The sequence below is a fragment of the Glandiceps talaboti genome, chromosome 18 (genome assembly GCF_964340395.1).
Source record: "Glandiceps talaboti chromosome 18, keGlaTala1.1, whole genome shotgun sequence".
Taxonomy (NCBI): Eukaryota; Metazoa; Hemichordata; class Enteropneusta; family Spengelidae; genus Glandiceps; species Glandiceps talaboti.
Window position 1 is genome coordinate 9,432,501 of NC_135566.1, and position 22,170 is coordinate 9,454,670.

Sequence of the window (22,170 nt, forward strand, 5' to 3'; positions counted from 1 at the left end):
GGATGGATGGATGGACGAATGGATGGATCAGACAGACAGACAGATAGATAGATAGACAGACAGACAGACAGACAGACAGACAGACAGACAGACAGACAGACAGACAGACAGACAGACAGACAGACAGACAGACAGACAGGCAGACAGACAGGCAGGCAGGCACAGGCACGAGCACACACTATCTGCCTTGAGTTCGAGCTCGAACTCCCCAATTGCACAATTAGTCTGCGCGCTATACCCGTGCTTATATGACAGTAATTGGTGGTGCATTAACATTGGCTGTCAGTATCGAGTAATACGGGGGTTGTGAATTCGAGCATCACCTGGGAAACCTAACTTTTGCACTCGTTCCGATCCCCATTACACATCACGTTCTAATTTCTACAAATGACTGATGTGAAAATCTTAACATGAAGTCGTCTGCATGGCCCCACTGTCTTTAATGCACCAAATATTTATGTATGCAGTGTGGCCCAATACGGTCTCTCTTTTTATTGATTACTGCTAGTAATACGAATTCAAGTTCATGAACTACTTTGGCCTTCAAGGACATCAGTTTTTAGAGTACTATTCAAATTAACTTAAGATAGAACGTGCCCCCAGAGAACCGTTAGCTGTAGTGTAAACCCTAAAGTGTGTTCTCGAGAATTACATTTTTGACGAATATTTATTTATATTATATTACTTGCAGTGCCGATGGTCCGTATGACGTCACTATGATGAACATGGCCCTTGTCTACAACGATGGAACTGTGTTCTGGGTACCCCCCGCCATCTACAAAAGTTCATGTCAAATCGACGTTTCATACTTCCCTTTTGATGAACAGCACTGCAAGATGAAATTTGGTTCTTGGTCCCACGACGGTGATCATTTAGACATGGAAGCCATGTCGGCCAACATCGAACAGGAGGACTATTGGGAGAATGGCGAGTGGGAAATCGTCGAAGCACCAGTAGAAAGGCATGCCATCAGATACCCGTGTTGTGAAGAAGTCTACGTCGATTTAACGTTCACGCTTATTTTGCACAGAAAACCTTTATTCTACATTGTGACATTAGTTCTGCCATGTTTTCTGATATCTATATTGACTGTGTTTGTTTTTTACATACCATCGGACAGCGGTGAGAAAATCACGTTGTGTATTTCTGTCTTACTAGCGTTGATAGTGTTTCTCCTCCTGGTATCAGAGATCATTCCACCAACTTCAAAAACGATTCCGCTCATCGGTAAATATCTCTTGTTCACTATGATTTTGGTTAGCGTTTCTATTGTAATTACTGTTATTGTACTAAACATTCACCATCGTACAGCATCCACACATACCATGCCCTCCTGGGTCAGGGTCCTGTTCATTGAGTGTTTACCGGGAATACTATACATGCAGAGACCCGGGAAAGTTAGCAGAACCAAGGGAGTCCTCAGAGAGATCTTTATTAAACCGAGACCTGTGAATATCACGGGATGTTGTGAACCGTTGATTATTCCAAGAACGACTACAAACGGTGTCGTTGGGCATCAACCCATTCCGGTGTTGTTGGCCAAAATGAGCCAAGAGAAAATCACACCCTCTCTTCGTGAGGAAATAGAATGGAGAGAGAAGCGAACGAAGGACGACAGAGAGGAGATAAAAGATTCAGAGAATTCACTCCTACCAGAGGTGTTATTGGAAGCTGTGGGCAACATTAATTTCATCGTGAATCATCTAAAGCAACAAGACGAAGAAGATGAGGTTTGTATAGGAGTGACTCTGTTTTTTTTATATTTCTCGTTACCTTTCCATGGCAACTATGGGTCGGTCGGTCGATTTGGAAAAAAAAGTAAAAAATCATTTTAAAAGATCACCTGCCTCTCCTTTTCTTCTTCTCTATCTTCTGTTTATTGGATTCCTGGTAATAAACCCTTTCCCAGCTTCTCTACACAATTGGCATGTTCTCAGCATCCCTGCTTGAATAACTTCCGTCCGAAATGCTCTGTTCAAGAACAAGTGTGGTCGTCGCCGCCATGATTGTAGATGACGGCGACAGTCAATACACGACAGTCAGATTCAGTACACGCACTCCTTGGGTCCCATACTAGCCAGTAAGTAGCGAATCCAAATTAACGTGTAAATATACATGGTGTTACATACTCTGACGACTTTATATCGACTCGGTCTGTCGACTTTAGGGAAAAATTGCCCCCAGACTGATAAATCCAATTATCTCTTTTTCAGGTCAGCAACGACTGGAAATTTGTCGCCATGGTAATAGATCGGATATTTTTGTGGATATTTGTGATTGTCTGTATTACCGGCACCTGTTCTATCTTGTTGGCCTCACCGGTGATATGGGAGAAAGGAGACGAACACGAGAGATACTTACCAATACAGCCTGTACAGTTACAATAACAATAATTCATGCAGGGATGATGACGTATTGTATTGCATCGAGTTTTATTTCGTTTATAACAATGAACTTTATTTAGTTATAACCAAGGGACAGGGAGGGAAGGGGGAGAGGGAGGGGGGAGAGGGACAGACAGACAGACAGACAGACAGACAGACAGACAGACAGACAGACAGACAGACAGAGTGAGAGCAAGTGTGTGTATGCATGTGTGTATGTTTGAGTTTGGGGGCAGCAGTCAACCACATCGGTTTCAAATTTAATTCATCTAGCAATTTAAAATAGTGAAAAAACGAAAGCAGCGATCGAGACTCGCAAAATCTACCGAGTGCGCCTTTCTTCCAACTAAAACCCAGCACAAATACTAGACTGTAATGATGACTCTTCATTCTAATGACCCAACACATATAGTGTTTATCAATATATAACAGAGACGGTGTTAACCGAATAATAGTTCATTTAATAGTTGAAATTAGAGTGCCTTTTTAAGACGTTTCAGAGATTTTATTTGTGATTTTGTTGTACATACTAGTATTTCTCTTAGTCTAGCTGCTAGACATCCGGTGTTCTTCCGAAACATTAATATGATAAGCGACCATATATATGCGGACAAACCCTGATCACTGCGAACTTCGTTCGCTTGTCGATCGGAAGAAAGCCCGAACGTCTAGCAGCAAGACTAATATTTCTCTGTGCTAACAATTAATGAGTTTGAAGTTCCTAACGTTTTTGAACTTGCTTTTAATAATTTGCTGTTTTCATTTGCGATTCCGTTATGAAATCATCACAGACCCTGAACGTCACAACCTTTCACCCCCCCCCCCCCCCCTCCCTCCCCCTTTCATATACATTCATACTTGCTTGCAACTCTTCACTTGCACGACTAGTTTGGAACTTCGCCTATCGCTGTTTGATGTGTGTGTGGTTGGTTGGTTGTGTGGATGTGTGGCTGGGGAGGGGGGATGATATTGTCAGTTGATTTCTATATTTGTATTGTGTGTTTTTTTCAAAATGTGGATTTTTTGTTTTTGTTTTGAATTTCTGAAGTTGCAGAACTAAAATCACCTTAAATAAAATGAATTATGTTATTGACCTTGATGTAAATGTGTGGATTACGTAATCACTCTGTTGGGTCTGTCGGTGTGCGCGAAATCAATTCTCAATATTAAAAAAATCAACTATTTCTACGCCAATCCGGACTTAATCAATACACATATACTAATACATAACATGTATTGGCCAATTGAAATGTGCTCATGTTCCAAAGAATTTACATACGAATGAATAAGTACAAATGTCAGTGCAGCTGTAGTCAGTCAGGATATAGTTGAGGTGCAATTTAAGAATTTAGAATAATTTTCATCAGTATCCTGCGCACACTAGTTGTAACAGGACTCTTACCTTTTCGAACAACAATGTAATCACTGAAATTGTTGAAATACGAATAATGACATTGTACGGGGTTGATTTTATCAAGAGGTAATATAGTACCATTGCTGCACTGGGAGCGCTGATTTTAGGGTGCGAACCCAAAAATCAATTATTTAAGTGAGTTTATTGTAACACGGTCTGTGTACAGTTACACAAATACTTTTACCCACAGGTGATTCAGTACTTTTCAGGGTGTACGATATTCCAGTTATTAAAGTCATTCTATCTAACAAAAATATCCATAAAATAGCCCGGTTACAGCTTTGATATGTTTTGGTCCCTAATCAAGCTTGGTAAAAGTTTGGTCTAAGGATAGCATGGTAAGACGCTGGGATTCGACTAAGGAATTTGACATTGGACTTGAACTTGTGTAATTATGTTTTATTATAATTTTTAAAGCCTTATCATTGATTTGTCGATGTCGGCGTATTGATTTATCTGCTCCCCAGTGGCACAATCGGTTAGCGCGCCGTACTTATATGACAGTACCGAAGGCCTGTTATCGAGTAATGCGGAGGTTGTGAGTTCGAGCCTCACCTGGGGAACTAGTTTTTTGCCTGTTGGTACATTACATGTGGACGGCATGTCCCGTCTCATCAAGTGTGGTTCTTTTTACAGAAACTTTATCTTTAAAAAAAACATACACAGACGGGAGGAGCACAATAAATGAAGATGGGTCGAAAAAATTCAAAATCAAAATTTTGAAGAAAACATATGTATATTTTTGTCATGTCAGACGGTATGAACGTAGCAATGTCAATAAAAATTTGCCGAGCTGGAGAATGCATACTTAAAGTGGCCATATGGATGAGAATTAATGTGAAAGAACATATACCAAGTTCATGTTCGCTACTCAATAAACTGCAAAACATTAAACAATGTGTAAAATGTTTGTTATTGTACGTACAATAACAAACTTTTTACACTTTGTGCATCTTTTTGCAATGTATTGAGTTATGAACACGGACTTGGTCAATGTTCTTTCACATTATTTTTTCAAGTAGAAAAACATAGTGAAGCTGTTTTATCAAAAAAAATCCAAAATAAATACCAAATTCTCATCCATATGGCCACTTTAAACAATATACAATTAAAAACACACAAAACATGAAGAAGAAGAAAGACATCTCGCTCGACAAAAAATCTTACTAACACCACATGTTATCGTTTGCGCAACAAATCTAAAATTCTTACCAACATTAATTGCTATATTTATCGTCTGGCTCAACAAAAGTCTTACTAATATTGCCACATTTTATCGTCCTACTCGACGAATATTTGGTAAGATTTTTGTTGCGCCAGATGACAAAATATAAATGTAGCATTGTTGGTAATTTTTTCTTGAGCAAGTAGATAAATTGTAGCAATGTTAGTGAGATTTTTGTCGGAGCAGACGACAAAATTTAAATGTAGCATTCTTGGTAATTTTTTCTTGAGCAATTAGATAAACTGTAGCAATGTTAGTGAGATTTTTGTCGGAGCAGACGACAATTTGTTTCAGGTTTCGTGATTTCAATTGTAATAAGATTTTTGTCACATCAGACGATAAAATGTAGCAAGATTAGTAAAATCGTTGTCGGGCCAAACGACGCGGATTTGTTTCAACTCAACTGATTTCTATTATAAGTAAGATAAATGGTATTTTAAAAATTAAATCTATTTACAGAGTGATTTCTATGAAACCATCATTATGTACACAGTCACCATATACCAGCAAATACTATCACTCGTCTGAATAACCCCACGAATTGAATGAATAATTCATGTCGACACCCCCATGTACCCGGTTTTGTCTTTTTTGCGTGGGTGAGTTGTATTTAAGCATCCACTCCTATTTTTATTAGCTGACGTCAAATTAAATATGGTGAAAACGTCTATTTGCTAGCTGTGGGACTTTGCCAACACGTCGTGTCACTTTCATTTCAACTAGTAGTTGACGACGACAAGAAGTACTTGTAATTGGCGGGAATAAGGATACCATATCTTGTGAGTGTTCGGTGAATCACTGGGTAAGAGTAATGATTATTATTTGAAATGACGTAATATAATACTGACCACTTCTACAATTCGACAATACAAACCTGTTTATCTCAAATAATTTACTGGTTTTACAAACAGTTTCATAAAATTTCAGGGCTTCAAATTTTTTTTTTAAAAATTAAAAATTCAAAGACTTCGAGTTTTCCTTTGCTGAGTCATAATTGATATTTTGATTTTAGACAGTATTGTCTTTTTAAGCTATGAAATTGCTGCCTAATAGGTTATTGATAGACAGTCTAAACATTGCCTTAAAAGACTCTCAGAGTAAAAAAAAAGAAAACCTCAAACTCCCCCCCCCCCTACCAATGACAAAAACTATCATTACATGCGCAGACGTTATGCTGTAATGATGCTATATAATAATTTTTTTGAGAACATTTCAACCCTATATATGAATAGTGGTTTACTTATACATGGTGGTGCTGTCTTGTAAAGCTAGAAATTATTGTCTTAAAGGGTCTAAATAGCCTAACCTTTTAAGAGTCAAACTTAAGCTCTAGAGCTTCTCCAGGAGAAGACCCCTTGGACCTCCTATGAGAAATGGAGTTATCCCGATCTCAGCACTCTCCCCAATCTTTTACTGTTAAGATGGTTTTTATGTTTTTTGAATATTAATCAGATAAGTTTTTTGATTGCGTGATGGTGCTGGCTTGTAAAGTATTTGATATGCGAGATACAGTCAAACAGTCCACTCTCTGAGTCACATTGAAATACCAAGCATGTGAATAGGATATGGGGGGATAGGGAGGTCATCATCATATTTTAGAATAAGCGATAGGAGTTGAACCTCTTTTGGGTTGTATAGAGAGTGGGTAAGAGACTTTTTGTTGACTCGATGGAAAATCCTCCGGACCCCCCCCCCCCGACTGAAGAAACTGACCGGTCCCTAAAAGATATCCATCCAAATGTGTCGGTTACGTGTCTATTGGAGTGTTACTAGTGCTCATATACGTTTACGGTTCGTGCCATCCAGACCCAAGCCAGAATTTCGGATGTTTAAATAACAAACCAAACCATATTGCTCGGTGACAGATGATTTGTTTTCACAGCTTGGATATGTTTTTCATCATTATGAAAACAATATAATATTGACAGTTTGCTGACGTCACAGAGATGAATTCATTCATTCGCATTACCTAATTGTGTGTAGTCCAGCTGCTAGACCCGGAACCTCTCGGGCTATTCTGCTTACTCTAAAAGCGACTGAACGTCGCCACTGCGGGCGCTAGTCCAGACAGCGTACTCATTACCTTTGGAGCTTTATTCAGCAACCTCCACAAACCCCAGACCCAAGGTCTACAAGACTACTAGTTGTGAAGCGCTTCATCTTTCTCAAAACAATAAGGCGTACCATGGATAAGGGTCGTAATTATGTCAATAGATAGACAGCTAATCAAAACTGGGAGCACAGTTTTCCGAATCTCTGTATAATGTGAAGCCTTTCGAAATCACCCTGAAGTTGTCGGAAACAAAGAGTGTCATTTGTGTCATTGCAGGTTATCTTATGATTTCGATAATTCCAATGGACGTCACCCATTCTTTCGTAGAAATTAGAACGTACATGAAAGAGTATAAAAAAATAAGGTTCCCCAGGTGAGGCTCGAACTCACAACCTCCGCATTACTCGATAACAGCCAACGTTGACGGCACCACCAATTACTGTCATATAAGTACGGCGCGCTAACCGATTGTGCCACTGGGGACGATATTCAAGTAAGTTAATTGTACTACTAACTAGAGGCATCTTTTATGGACCTTCACAAGGTTTAGTTTTCCTACTTTAGTGTTGAACATATTCCAGCATTCATTAAAGTGGCATATGCTGTATCGAGATATTTTAAGGTATTCGCAAATTCACGACTCCTAGCTATGAGTCCTAAGTACGCATTACCTTCAGATAAATATCATGAACATTTTTTTTTTTTTTTTTTTAACTTTATTGTACTATACTGATATCTAAAATGATAGATAAGGTTGCAATAAAGTTTATTATTATTATTCATTCTTCACCCAATACATATTCATATCTGCTAAGACCCATGAGGCAAAAGTGTACCATTGCTAGAACAATAGAGATGAAAACAGTTTCAAGTTCAAGTTGTGTTTCTTGGCAATGGAGCGAAATTTATGTTATGTGAAATCATGAAATGATATACCATATTTCTAGGAGTGGCTTTCACATTTAAAGTTACATTCGGGTAACATGAACTGTAGTGGTGAATTAATTTTTTTACTCTTCCAAGGGACTTTTGCCAATCTATAAAGCACTATATATCTGACATATTTCAAAGGATATGGAAGTTAGACAGCAGATCTGAAATGCAGAAATATATACTTGAAAAATGCACAAACATAGCAAAAAGATTGTGCTTCACTCGCGCAGCGCTAATCTGGTCTATAATATGTTGGGAGTTTCCACTCTAACGTGACATAACATATTAATTACTTTAGTATACATTACCCGGATGAAATTATTGAATACGATTAACTTTGTCGTAGGGTCAATAGTTTACTTTGGGAGTGTTAACCGACCTAACAACATATAAACGTGAAAGAAAGCTACACGCACATAGACTGATACAATCGTATCATGTCATGTCATGTCATGTCATGTCATGTCATGTCATGTCATGTCATGTCATGTCATGTCAAATATCATATCATATCATATCATATCATATCATATCATATCATATATTATCATCTCATATCATATATCATATCATATCATATCATACCATATGTCATATATCATACCATAACTGATATATCATATCATAGCATGGCATAGCATAGCATATATTAGTATAGCATAGCATAGCATAGGTTAGGTTAGGTTAGGTTAGGTTAGGTTAGGTTCCATCGACAGTCTTTACCTCTCTGAAAAGAAGGAATAGCGACTAAGGATAGATGAATATCATATCATAACACATATATCAGCTCATCTCGTCTCATCTCATCCCATCCCATCCCATGTCGTGTCATGTCATGTCATCACTTGTGGCATTTCTATGCTTATCTTTAACTCTCACACTCACATCCCGGCGAGACTCGCATATTCGAGTTTATGGCCGGCCAAGCATGGGTTAACTGTATGTAATGTATCGCGACAACATTACTACTTGTTCGCAACTTGACCCCAGTAAGTTTAATTTCGGAATCACCAATACAACTGATTTCTACGTCACATTCGACACAAGGCCTTCTCGATTAATTTCTCCACCCTGTCTTGTTCTCTATATTTATAATGCTTATTTTTGTACTTTCCTTCCGTTAAAGGAGATATTTCTTTTTGTCCGACGTCCTTCGCGTGTCTGGGGTTAGCTGACCGAAACGAAACAACAAGTGACGTACGAAGGGAGTACCCAGTCTGTTGTGAAAAGAACAGTAGTAAATATATCACTTGTAGTCACAAACGAGCCAAGGTCGGTACGTTTCACCTTGGTGGGGTTATCTAACTTAGACGACTTTGAACATGACCTTCTCAGGCTGTGTAGATCTTTGGACTAAAAATAGTAAAGAGATGTGAATCATATGTAATATTACAATGAACACCAATTTTGTTTTCAGTTTTTATTTCAGTTTTGTTTTCATGGACCGAAAATTACACGTTTCAATTTTCATCATGATAATCATACAATTCCGCAAAAATCTGAAAATTTGGAAACAACAAAATTTGCCGCCACTTTGCAGGATATGATCTCTGTGTTCGAAGAGTTAGAAACATGACCACGTTGATATATTTACTTAGGCTACATATGCCATCCGAACCCACAGTCCAAAAAATACCATAAAAATAAGTTTAACCAAAAGTGTCTGCGAGTGTTTGTTTCTTAAACAAATCTTCGAATATCGGGTCTGGTATAAGATATATAACGCTTCCACAAAAAACAAACTCACTTCGATCATGATGACAATCATTGTGTTAACGTTTACTTTTTGTTCGCAATTTAAAACCGACGTACATGTGAATGATTTGTCCACAATACTCAGAAAAAGTAAAAATATGATTTTCCAACATTCCAAAATATGTTTTGAACTTTCAAATATAATTTTGGTCAAATTCGATCTCTTAGACTAGGATGCAACTTACACAGGAGGAGGGAAGTATTTTTCAGAAGTTCGGTGCACGAAAAGGATTGGCACTCTCGAAGAACTTGTACAAAAATTACTTAACCCCCCCCCCCTTCAGTCATTGGAATAGCTGTGACCAACAATGTCATTGCACAAAAAATACTGCGCCCCCCCCCATATTTTTTTCACGTCCCTAAGTGTGTTTGTGGTATACGTGTTGTTGTTGTGGTTCCTGTACGTGTGAACCAATGTTGTTTAGATTCCCTATTCAGTGATATAAAGCTGCGACGCAGCACCCTGTGTGACGTAGCACCGTAGTGACAAAGAGTTGACATTGACAGAGGCATTTCGCTTTCAGTTTGAATTCACCAATCGATCTTTCCTTTTGAAATGTATATCCGGACAGTCTATAAAGATAAGAAAATGACATTGACTTTGACCTACCGCCCCCCCCCCCTTCAGTCATTGGAATAGCTGTGACCAACAATGTCATTGCACAAAAAATACTGCGCCCCCCCCCCCATATTTTTTTCACGTCCCTAAGTGTGTTTGTGGTATACGTGTTGTTGTTGTGGTTCCTGTACGTGTGAACCAATGTTGTTTAGATTCCCTATTCAGTGATATAAAGCTGCGACGCAGCACCCTGTGTGACGTAGCACCGTAGTGACAAAGAGTTGACATTGACAGAGGCATTTCGCTTTCAGTTTGAATTCACCAATCGATCTTTCCTTTTGAAATGTATATCCGGACAGTCTATAAAGATAAGAAAATGACATTGACTTTGACCTACGTTTGTATTGTAACTTGGAATGCTATTGATGCATTTTGTAGTAAATAGGGTTTTGATTTGTAGTAAACTTTGAACCGGACGGTGTGAAAGTATAAATACGGGGACGATAAGGTCCAACCTGACATTACTTCAAATGACGCCGTTCTTGGAGTTTGCATCGATTCACTAGACTGCTTGGTACATCTACAATTATGGAGGTGGCTGTGATTTTGATGACGCCGGACGACAGACTGCCTGGTTCAGTAAGTTTGGTCAAACTATATCAGTTGCTGTACCAATTTATTGGTATTTTTGTACGTACAAGGATCAGTCGTATACCTTTTACGGCTACCGTTACGTTATAAACACTCAGTAACGCACTGTCAAGTATTACAAGCCGCCACCCTTCCCCCCCCTTTTTTTATTTCGTTCAAGTTCGTACAAGTACAAATCGTGTCTCTTCGATGACCACGGTCTTCAAACTTTTACGTGGTAATGTCATTTCGACCATTTTTTGGTATTTTGTTCTTACAAGTACAACAAGCCGCGTCCGGAGTACGGTTTTTTTGGTTTTTTTAGGGTTTTTTACGACCATCGTCACAAACTCTTGAATCTGCCAAACGCGCCTGTGAAATGCACCCCTAGAAGTATATAGTAAAACCCCAGACCACTAACTTTTTTAGTGGTCTGAGGTAAAACCAAGTGTTAAAGTGATCGCACAGTGTTATTCGCACATATATTACGTACAGTATAGCAAATCTTAGATTAAAAGAATACAAGGAAAGTTTAATTTAAGATATTATTTTATGAGCGATTGACAATAGCAGATGACCTTTTTAATTTCTTGTGGTCACACAAGAATTTTGGAAGCATGATGTGTGTATTGGCCGGGCTAATGTGAAATGGCGGAAAGCGCCCTCTGTCTGAATTTTCCATGATATTACACAAATTAGATCCAGATATTTGAAAAGATTATTACCTAATTCGTGTAGGCTTGTATCATTACATGAGGAAGAATCATCTCTGCTGAGTCACATGATAAGTTATGGTAAAAACCACAGCGAAATTTATAGAAAAGGCCTTCCTTAGGAGGAAAACCAGGTTTTACAGACCTAGCTAGTTATGTAGGATTTATTTATTTAACTCTTGACTTGTTATTTTGCATGTATTTAACACTCTGTATATTTCTTTAAGTTCACGTTTAAAGTGACTTATAAGTGCATGGGGCTGGGAGGTTTCATATTCACTTTCTTGCTAGATTGTACTAAAAAGATGTAATTTAATACCTCATGTCAATATAATAAGGAAATACTTACTTACTTACGGTAGCAAACTGCCCTGTAGATCTAGACCCAAACGAGATTGAAGTAAATCAACATGACAAAATTTGGTTAAGAGAAAAAAACACTGGACCTGTTAAGTTCCACTCCGACTTGTTCAGTTCCCAATTTTGGTCACGAGAAACATTTTCCCGTCCGTCTCATTAGAATCCAACAGGTGGTTGTTTTGCCGGGCCCGAACACGTGGACCTTAGTGACGTACTTCTTTTGTGACGGAATTTTACACTAAACCAGGATGAGCGAACTACATCTGGCAACTTGCCACCACTCTTATTGTTCCCAAATTACTGCAGTACGTTGACAATACGAAAAAGCAACACGCCCATAAAATGCAGGGATGTCCTGGACGGTTGTCGAGGTGTTATAGAAATAGTCTGACCAAACTTATTAGCATAAAGGGTCCCCAACTGACCGATTAGGTGAACCCAGGTATGACTAGCAGTTTGCATACACGGTGTCCATAGCGTGCACATATAAAGCAGAGCCTGCAGATTTACCAGTCTGTTTGATACATTCGCCTTACTTTGCAGGAGCTGTGCAAGATGTTCCTCGAAAGTGCAGTGGTCGTCGCAGTCGTAGTGCTGTTCATGTTAGTGGTTGCAACAGTCTTCTACCCTCGCGTGTGGCTTGATTTGTATTTCATTGGCAACAAGCTGGTGATAATGCAGCAACTGCGAAGACTTGCGTCTTCGAAGTCACGACAGCAGACTCTAGTTGACGTCTTTGAAAATCATGCACAACGCAATCCAAACAAAACGTTCCTAGTGTACCAAGACCAGCGATACAGCTACGGAGACATCGAAAAGGAAGCCAACAAAGTTGCAAATGCTGCTCGGGAACAGAATGTACAGCAAGAAGACATTGTTGCACTGCTGATCAACAACGAACCTGCATTCATCTGGACTTTCCTTGGACTTGCTAAAATTGGTGTCACCTGCGCATTGCTCAACTTCAACCTGAGATCGAAAGGTCTTTTGCATTGCTTCAAGATCAGCAAAGCCAAGACCCTCATCGTCGGACAGGGTAAGTTGTTGCTTGCAAACTTTAATCTTGGACAGTCACTGCAACATTTGTAGACATGACGTCACCTTTCAATTTTTAGGTTAAGGAAGCATATGCATTATGCATTTTCATCAAATATTTCAAATCATACATCTGTGAAAAAATTAGTAGAAGTTTTTGCTGTTTTGTGTCACTTTTCTTTGCATTTTCAACCACTCGACAGTCCGTTGCACGATTTACGATGGGGTAGATACTACCCTAACAACCGACACAATGGATTCGAGACATCAACGATTCAAACGAGAAAGCACCGAAATATCAAAGTGCACTACATCTAATGCTACTATTATTTCTTTTTTTTAATTTTGCATATATGCCTTGTGAATTTGAAAATTTAAAATGAGCCATTATTCGATGTGAAATTTAATCTAATTACACAATATGCATCCGAAAGCATGTTTGCATTTTCGTCTTCTACTACGGCCAAAACAGTAGTGCAGGTAGCATATCGAAAAGAAATTGTTGGCGGCAATCGCAGTCTGAGTAAAATATGCAGAATCTGCAATTTTTCGATAGACTTCCAGCATTGACGTACGGAAAACAGAGACAGTGTATCGACGCAGGCAAAATCGTTGTGAACTTGATTTGCTTTATTTCTGGGGCGGATAAAAACATATTTCTTTCTAACCGTTCATACGACCGCATCACTATGATAGGCTAGATAGACCCTGGAGCCTCGGGTTAGTCCAGGGTCTGCCAGTGGTATTATAAAGATTATAGAAAAAAGGCTACTCGGAAGACCGTCATTAAGTGAAAGTCAACCTATTGTAATCCACGCTCAGTTTAGCAGACTTTCCGCGTTTTAAAAAACTTTCCCGCCAGAGTATGGTTTTACCATGTTCATCTCTTCGCACTGCAAGACAATTGCACGCAATATTACATATTTTTGTAAATGAAGTTCAGCAAAATTAATGAAACTTTTCCGAGTTTGATGAAGTTGTTGAATCGTTTTCAAAATCAAAAAATCAAAAAATGAGATGTCCTCACGTCAAATACGTCTTTTAACAATCTGTTTCTTCAGTAGTACAAACGTTTGCTTAACGTTTTTTTTGAGAACGAATCGGAAGCATGGATTACTGTAGTTCTGACAGCTGTCATCGGAGACGTAACGATGTAGCATAGTTCAAACGTTGTATAGAACTCTCCGACATGGACTTTAATCGTGTAGAGAACATTGGTATTTTTCGCAGATGTGTGATTTGCATTATAGTCTTATTTTTCAAGTTCTTTATTCTGTTTTGTGCACTCTACAAAAAAACACTAATTTTTTGACGTCAGATAACGTCAAGGGAGAAGCCAATTTTACGTCATAGATGCGCCAGTTGGTCTGTGGTCTTTGTGTTATACCAGAACAGGATTTGGCTTTATGTCATTGCAAATGAAAATCTGCAATCGGATTAGAAGGCTTACAAATAATTCTCCAAAAATTTTAGTAATGCAGAACAATGAAGACAGGGAAAACATCGTATCGCGTTTTTACACTATGACAAGAAGGTCCCTGAAATCATCTTTGGTCTGACGTCACCAGGGGACCGCTCGAGGCCATCGATTTACTGGATAACAGGAATACAAGTTATCGATAGTCAGTAAAAAAGAACCGCGCAAAATATTACTAAAATGTTTACCACTCGCTACGAGTCAGAGTATGCATTGTCCCTCAACAGTACGTTGGAAAAAAACTGATTAATTAAATAAATATACATTCATGATATCAATAACTTTATCACTGCAACTTAATTTGTGATTTTTCCAATTACGAAAGAAACATGGATTCATAACGCTTGCAATCTCAGAAATGAACATGCGAGCTGAAATGTACACATCCACAATTTGACTGGAAAACAGTTGCCACGGTTCATTTTATGTGTTTGGTGGGGGAAAAAATAACATGTGCGTAACAACTACGCCAGGGTTTACTACAATTTTGCCAAAATCGTTCTTTTACGCTTTGTTGTGGGAACAATAGATGAGTAACTGGTACCTATTGTGCTTGTCCTGAATTGACCTCTGAATGACATTATTGTAAAACGTACATTTATAGTTGGTTCACTTACACACTGCGTCATTACATCGTCAGGGTGATCCCTTATTCCCAGGTACCAGGAGAAGGGAACCCTAGGGGCGAATAATCAGCAATCATTGGAAAATGAAAAACGTCAATGAAATAGCACATTCTTCGCTGCACACACACAAAGTCAGCTATTCTGAAATGGACAATGGTACACTATTGTACCTTCAAGTTGATAAGCAGAGCGGCAACGAATTATAATAGTTTACCTTAACGACGATCAGTTCGGTGTTACAAAATGCATGTCATGAACTCTCTGGATACACATGTATACAACTTTTATGCACGTGATTGGGTGGAGCTGTGTACAATTAGTGTCAGCTACATAACGTGCCTGGCTGCCTACTATCACTCGCTTTGTTTGTTTATACACGTTGGAAGAACAAGAAGCCCGTATCCCTGACAACCGAAGGCGGTGTTGTTGTTGTTGTTTTCATTTGTTTTATACATTGTGTAAATGTATTTTGTACAAATCAAGTGGATCCCCAGAGTTTGTTGACCCATTCTTATGCATGTGCAAGACAGGGTTCTATATACATAATCAATTCGATTCGTCTGTCTGAATTTGATTGAGATATTTCTCGATGAAATTGCATATAAGATCAATGGTATTAAAACGAGATTTTTGTTCACCTTTCAAACAAAAGCTACTACGATAACTAGCTTCTGTTATTATTTCTTTAAGTGGATACTTCCATTATGTTATGTAAACTGTACGTAGGGTTGTTACGAAAATTTCAAATATAATTCGGGGTTTGTTTGTTTTTTGTTATTCAGGCCAACAGCTAACGGAATCTGTAAGGGAAATTTTGCCAGATCTTCGTAAGGAGGAAATCGCTGTCTGGGTGCAAGGAACTAATGGTAACGATCTCCCAGGTGGTGTCGTTTCCATGGACGAGCTAACGGCACTTGCAAGCGACCAACGATCTTTACCAGAGTACCGCAACAAAATTACTTTCCAACACTCGGCTGTGTATATCTATACGTCAGGGACCACAGGTACGTACCTTTACGTCATCTAGTACCATCCAGGGATCAATCAACTTGAATGACTGGACTTGGGTCATACATCAAAGGTCATATGCGTCGAGCTGTCAGCCTTTTCCTCCGCACCGTTCCTTTGTTGGTGCAAACAAAAGTGAATTCACAACATTAAGAAAGAGAAATAATGAACAATAGTATCCGTACCAAGGCCCAGTATTTCTCCCCATTGTCTGTTTCCATGGATCTTGCTATGTAATTCCTTTGTAAATCTTTTAACAGCATGAACGTTTCTCGTGTTTTTTTATGTTTCTAGGTCTTCCCAAAGCAACAAAACTGTCACATTACAAGCTTTTAGCCGGGGGTCTTCTATTGTCGTATTTTAACGTCGCCTCGTCCGATGTCATCTATATCACTATGCCATTATACCATATATCTGCATTGTTTATTGGCATGGCTAATGCATTGACTGCCGGTAAGTGCATGCACATACTTCGAATGATACTATCAGTGGTACAATACTACAGTAACAGTTTTATTTACGTCTGTCTGTCTGTCTGTCTGTCTGTCTGTCTGACTGACTGACTGTCTGCATGTCTGTCTGTCTGTCTGTCTACCTGTCTGTCTGTCCGTATGCATGTTTCTCTGTCTGTCTGTATGACTGTCTGTTTCTCTGTATACATATTCCTATCACCCTGTCTGTCTGTCTGTCTGTCTGTCTCTGTCGCTCTCTCTCTCTCTCTCTCTCTCTCTCTCTCTCTCTCTCTCTCTCTCTCTCTCTCTCTCTCTCTCTCTCTCTCTCTCTCTCTCTCTCTCTCTCTCTCTCTCTCTCTCTCTCTCTCTCTCTCTCTCTCTCTCTCTCTCTAAATGTCTTTGTGTACCTTTTTTAACCACAACCAACAGAATTTAACATGTTTACCTCGATTCTTTGTCATTAGGTGCAACGATAGTTCTTAGGAATAAATTCTCAGCCACCCATTTCTGGGACGACTGCCGTAAATATGATGTAACAGTAATATTGTATATTGGTGAATTGTTCCGGTACCTGCTGGCTAAACCAAAGGTGAGCGACAATGTTTACTTAAATTTGACAAATAAAACGCCAAGTTGTCAAGTACTATAGACGTATTTCATTACCAATCTCCAAAGAAATACAAAGAAAAAAAAAGAAAAAGTGAATTCTTCATACAGTCCTCTTATTTTCAAGTTTATAGTTGGTTGGTTGGTTGGTTGGTTGGTTGGTTGGTTGGTTGGTTGGTTGGTTGGTTGGTTGGTTGGTTGGTTGGTTGGTCGGTCGGTCGGTTGAAGGAGCGACGATCAATCGTTGACTGCCTCACTGATTTACTTTTTTTTACTTGTCTTTGTTTTCAGGAAGCTAACGACTGTGATAACAAAGTACGTCTAGCTGTGGGTAATGGTCTAGGTTCAGATATATGGGAAGAAGTGAAGGAAAGATATAACATTCCTCAAATCGTTGAAACGTATGGTGCTACTGAAGGCAACTTTGGAATGATGAATGTAGACAACAGAGTTGGATCAGTCGGTTGCTGGTCACCACTGCTTAGGGTACGTCTTACATACTATGTTATTCCATCATCTGTTAAAAATATTACTGAGCACGCTCTCACGCATACATACATACATACATACATACATACATACATACATACATACATACATACATACATACATACATACATACATACATACATACATACATACATACATACATACATACGTGTGTGTGTGTGTGTGTGTGTGTGTGTGTGTGTGTGTGTGTGTGTGTGTGTGTGTGTGTCAACATTCTGTAAACATTCCGTCGTGTTTTCCATCGACATTATGTTTGATTCTGTTTGTACTTTTGTTTTCAGAACATATTGAAATATTATTAAATATCATTAAAGGTCATTTAATATCCATCTTTTATTCACAGAGTCTTTGTCCGATTGAACTGGTCAAATACGATTACGAATCAGCTCATCCTGTCCGTGATGAGAGTGGTCGATGTATAAAAGTAAAAACAGGTAATTTGTTAGTAGTATTGTATATTATTGTTCAGTTTTTCTCAAATTTACGAACATATTGATCACTGCAGTAGCTAGAAATTTGACTCTACTCATTGTCAACAACTTGCTGATGCAAACAACGCTAAACTTGAAAATGCGACAAACTTGCATTAAAGAGGAACGCAATTCTTTGAACCATAACTACATGTATCACGATCACAACTAGATTATTTTATTCTTTGTTTTTTTCAGGTGAAACCGGTTTGTTAGTTTGTCCAGTTACTAAGACCTTTCCTCTGGAAGGATACGTTGATAACAAGGAACTCACTCAGAAGAAAATCCTGAACAACGTGTTCCGTGAAGGCGATTTATATTACAATACTGGAGATCTCCTATTGCAAGACGAAGCCAACTATTTCTATTTCAAGGACCGTCTAGGTGACACATTCCGGTAAATATTTCGTTTTATTACATCTATATATATGTCTTCGCCGTAACACTGCTGTTCTCTTCATGACACTATACAAGAAGCACCGCCAACAGATTATTATTTTGTCGTTGCGTTAGTGGAAAATTTGTTTTGGCTTGTGATAATACAGTTTACACTTCAAGTTACCGTTGTTTCAGCAACATCCGGGACATTAGCTGGGGAAGTGAACCTTATATTACCCCACAGGCAATACACAAAGAGAAATAGTAGTACCCCTTAAATATGGATAATTTTCGCAAGATATTTTCATATTTTGTCAATCTAACCGGATAAAAATCCTTACTATAAACTCAGTGTACCGGCACATGTCCAATCATATGCTTTGTACATGTTTGCTCGGCATGTATTACAACCGGGCCAATGTCGAATGTGGGTATTTGTTCCTTTGGATTGGAAGATTCTCTACTGTCTTCATCTCAGGTGGATTCCACAGGTTCAAACGTCCGTACGTGGTACTATACCGTAGCTATAGTAACATCCACATGAGAGTTATTTAGAATTTTTCAATTGGTCCCCCCCCCCCGAAACATCCTGTAGTGCAAACATAGCCGAACCATAGACGGTCTATGGCCGAACGTTCGTGGTCATTTTCTAAGTTCGAACTCACGTATGACACGTGATTTCACAAAAGGAATTGTTTTATATTGAAATATCGTTATAAAGTAATATTTAGATATTTGTTACATCCCATGGATGGTTACTGAAGTATTCATACAAGTATTCATTTTACATAAGTTCATTTTTCACGCCAAGTCAACGAGTTGTTGCTTACCGAAATGTACCCTTCCTTGTAGATGGAAAGGAGAGAACGTTGCAACCACAGAAGTCGCGCAGACGATGTCTGAATTTAACGGGATCCAGGAAAGCAGTGTTTATGGAGTGAATATACCAGGTAAGAAATTTAATAATGTATATTTTGAAGAAGAAAAAACCGATCGGCACAAACGAAATGTGGTCTCGTCGTCATATCCAGTCAGCGGCAATGTGATGATACTTGTAATTGCTGGGTTTTTTAATTTGAAAAAAAAAGTGAAACAAGATACCAAAGTCTTTGTTTGTAAGTTAATGAATTGCGAAAAAGTATACATATGTTAAAAGTTTGTTATTGTATGTACATAGAGGGAATTTTCCCCTCCCCTGTCTATGTCCGCACAGGAAATGACGTATATAACTGAAAATGTAATCATTACGTCATGCAGTCCGCGCATGCGTATACCCTTCCTGAAGTATTCAGACACCGCCATTCCGAAACAGTTTGATTACTTATGTTCACATGTGATTGCATGTGATTTACCGTATCTAACAAATGTTTACGCTTCTCTTTCTTTCAGGACATGATGGTAAAGGTGGCATGGCGGCCATTACAATACTTGACGGTTTTACAATGGATTGTACCGGCTTATACCACCACGTGACATCCCGTCTGCCAAACTATGCATGTCCACGTTTCTTGCGTTTGAAGTCTGCAATTCCACACACCAGTACGTTCAAACAGAGAAAAGTTGATCTGATTCATGAAGGGTTTGATCCCAGTCTTATAAATGATCCCCTGTTTTGGATGGACAGCAACTCTAAAAGCTACATACCACTGGACCATTCGACATATCTCAATATCATCAACGGCACTGCCAGACTATGAAATTATGCTTGAAAAGAAACATAAATTGTATTTCACACCTTCAAGGCTACACAGTCAAAACTAAAACTCAATATGTATATGTTTATTTATTTATTATTGTATATATATATATTATATTAAACACGCCGTTTTCATGTATATATATCCATCAGTGATTGTGTGGTATTGACCTATATTGACCTCAATTTACATATAATGGGCACTATTATTTTTCTATTTACCCTAGGGCACTATTACATTAACTCGGTGTTCTATTTTTTTGCTTTGACACTGGAAAGAATACTTGCCAGAAAATGTGATGTACTATAAAAGACTTACTGTCTGGCTTTATTCGGGCAAGAGTAGACGTCATGCCCCGTGTTGTTCTGTAGCAACTATTTCCCTCTGCCGCAGAGAGAAATATTTGCTGCATAACAGCCCTCGGGGTAATAGACATCTATTAGTGCTCTTATAGCCAGGCAATAAGTATAAAATAAATAAGTTCTTTGACTCAATGGGGCAATACTATTATGCAATTACGTATACACTGGGACAAAACAATTGTGCACCGATATAGAACCCTTGAACTTCGAGTTAATGATTTGCATGCCATAAAGTCTTATTTTTTCTTAATATTTATCCTAGTGTTAAAAAGGCTCCGTTTACATACGTGTACATTTGCACACAAACTTTAAATTTACATATAAAAGCATTTTACAATGCCACTGTTGTCACTCCAATGTTTTAGGGTGCGATCCAGAAATGTCAGAAATTTAAAGTCGCAAATGACGAACAGTTACTTTGGCTGTAATAATATATTCATGTTCATATTAATTTTTATATCTAAATAATTATTCAGAACAAACTTGGGATTCGATATTGTCAAATTATTTTTTTTTTAAATGGAAGAACATACGACAACAGATGGGTTTTAAAGAGACACAAGCCGAGTTTATACACTATGGGTGTAGTTTTTTTTGTTTTTTTTGCATTTTCAAAAAGTACTCGCAATATTCTAGTGGGGGGGCACAAAGTGAATTTATACATTTTGGGGCAAGATTTATGCAGCTGCGTATTTAAAAGTCATTAGTAGTATTCTACTTAGTGAAGCACACTTAACCACAACTTGCAATTGACTGAACACAAATCTGGTATTAAGATATAACATATAAACGATATACATACCAAAACAAATGTCGAGAAAAAATCTACACTACGTTAGTATTTTCAGTTTAGTAAAAGGTTTATAAAGCTTGTGCCACTTTAAGCTCACCGAAGAATATATAACCCTCACTTACAATTGGGTGAACTCAAACTAGGTGTTAAGATAACTTATATATTAAAGATAATTTATAAACGATTCGATGACGTAATTTATTATACATTTAAAAATTACTTGCAAATTGTATCTATTTGCATATTATTTACATTTACTGTTAATATAGTAATCAAAATGCATTGTATTTGTAACAGAATTAATTACATGTACATGGCGCTGCCCATTTCAAAGAGAACTTACACAGGGGCATGTGTTCTTTGAAATCTTACTGGTATGTACTTTGTGCAATCCTAAATGTTTTGAAATTTCGCACAACGTGTACCTGAGGTTGAGTCCTTGTCTTGTTACCAAAAACGTACAGAGTTCCAGCATTTGAAAAAAAAAATTCGTAAGTAACTTATTTATTAATTTATACGATACGAAATATTTGGAGCAATAAACAAAGGGCAACTACTAGTACTTCATTACCTATAACTCTAAAAGCAAACCCCAATTTTTACATTTTTATAAACCATGCATTTATCTTTAAAGATTTACATTTTTTGGTAAAAATTTATGTAAAGGCCACGTTATGTATCACAGACTATCTTATATTAACAAGCCTTTGTACATCTAGGAAAGAGCTTG

The 22,170-nt window shown here is 38.1% G+C and overlaps 2 protein-coding genes and 2 non-coding genes across 4 annotated transcripts in view; 3 read left to right on the forward strand and 1 right to left on the reverse strand.

Moving 5' to 3' along the window:
* The window catches only part of LOC144449373 (neuronal acetylcholine receptor subunit beta-4-like), an 11,177-nt gene extending 8,790 nt beyond the window's left edge, over positions 1-2,387 (forward strand). The window contains exons 5-6 of the mRNA XM_078139901.1: positions 692-1,730; positions 2,214-2,387. Of these exons, the coding sequence (XP_077996027.1) occupies positions 692-1,730; positions 2,214-2,387 (1,213 nt within the window). The remainder of the gene's footprint in view (positions 1-691; positions 1,731-2,213) is intronic.
* Positions 2,388-4,258: 1,871 nt separating this feature from the next.
* On the forward strand, positions 4,259-4,361 carry Trnai-uau (transfer RNA isoleucine (anticodon UAU)). The gene is made up of 2 exons: positions 4,259-4,296; positions 4,326-4,361. It is a non-coding gene; the product is annotated as a tRNA-Ile (tRNA).
* Positions 4,362-7,441: 3,080 nt separating this feature from the next.
* On the reverse strand, positions 7,442-7,559 carry Trnai-uau (transfer RNA isoleucine (anticodon UAU)). The gene is made up of 2 exons: positions 7,522-7,559; positions 7,442-7,477 (listed from the first exon to the last, which is right to left on the reverse strand). It is a non-coding gene; the product is annotated as a tRNA-Ile (tRNA).
* Positions 7,560-12,701: 5,142 nt separating this feature from the next.
* Positions 12,702-20,285, forward strand: LOC144449374 (long-chain fatty acid transport protein 2-like). The gene is made up of 9 exons (XM_078139902.1): positions 12,702-13,062; positions 15,947-16,168; positions 16,467-16,625; positions 17,089-17,213; positions 17,522-17,716; positions 18,084-18,174; positions 18,409-18,607; positions 19,441-19,538; positions 19,978-20,285. Exons 1-9 carry the CDS (start codon positions 12,702-12,704, stop codon positions 20,283-20,285), a joined length of 1,758 nt encoding a protein of 585 aa, XP_077996028.1.
* The last annotated feature ends 1,885 nt before the right edge of the window (positions 20,286-22,170 follow it).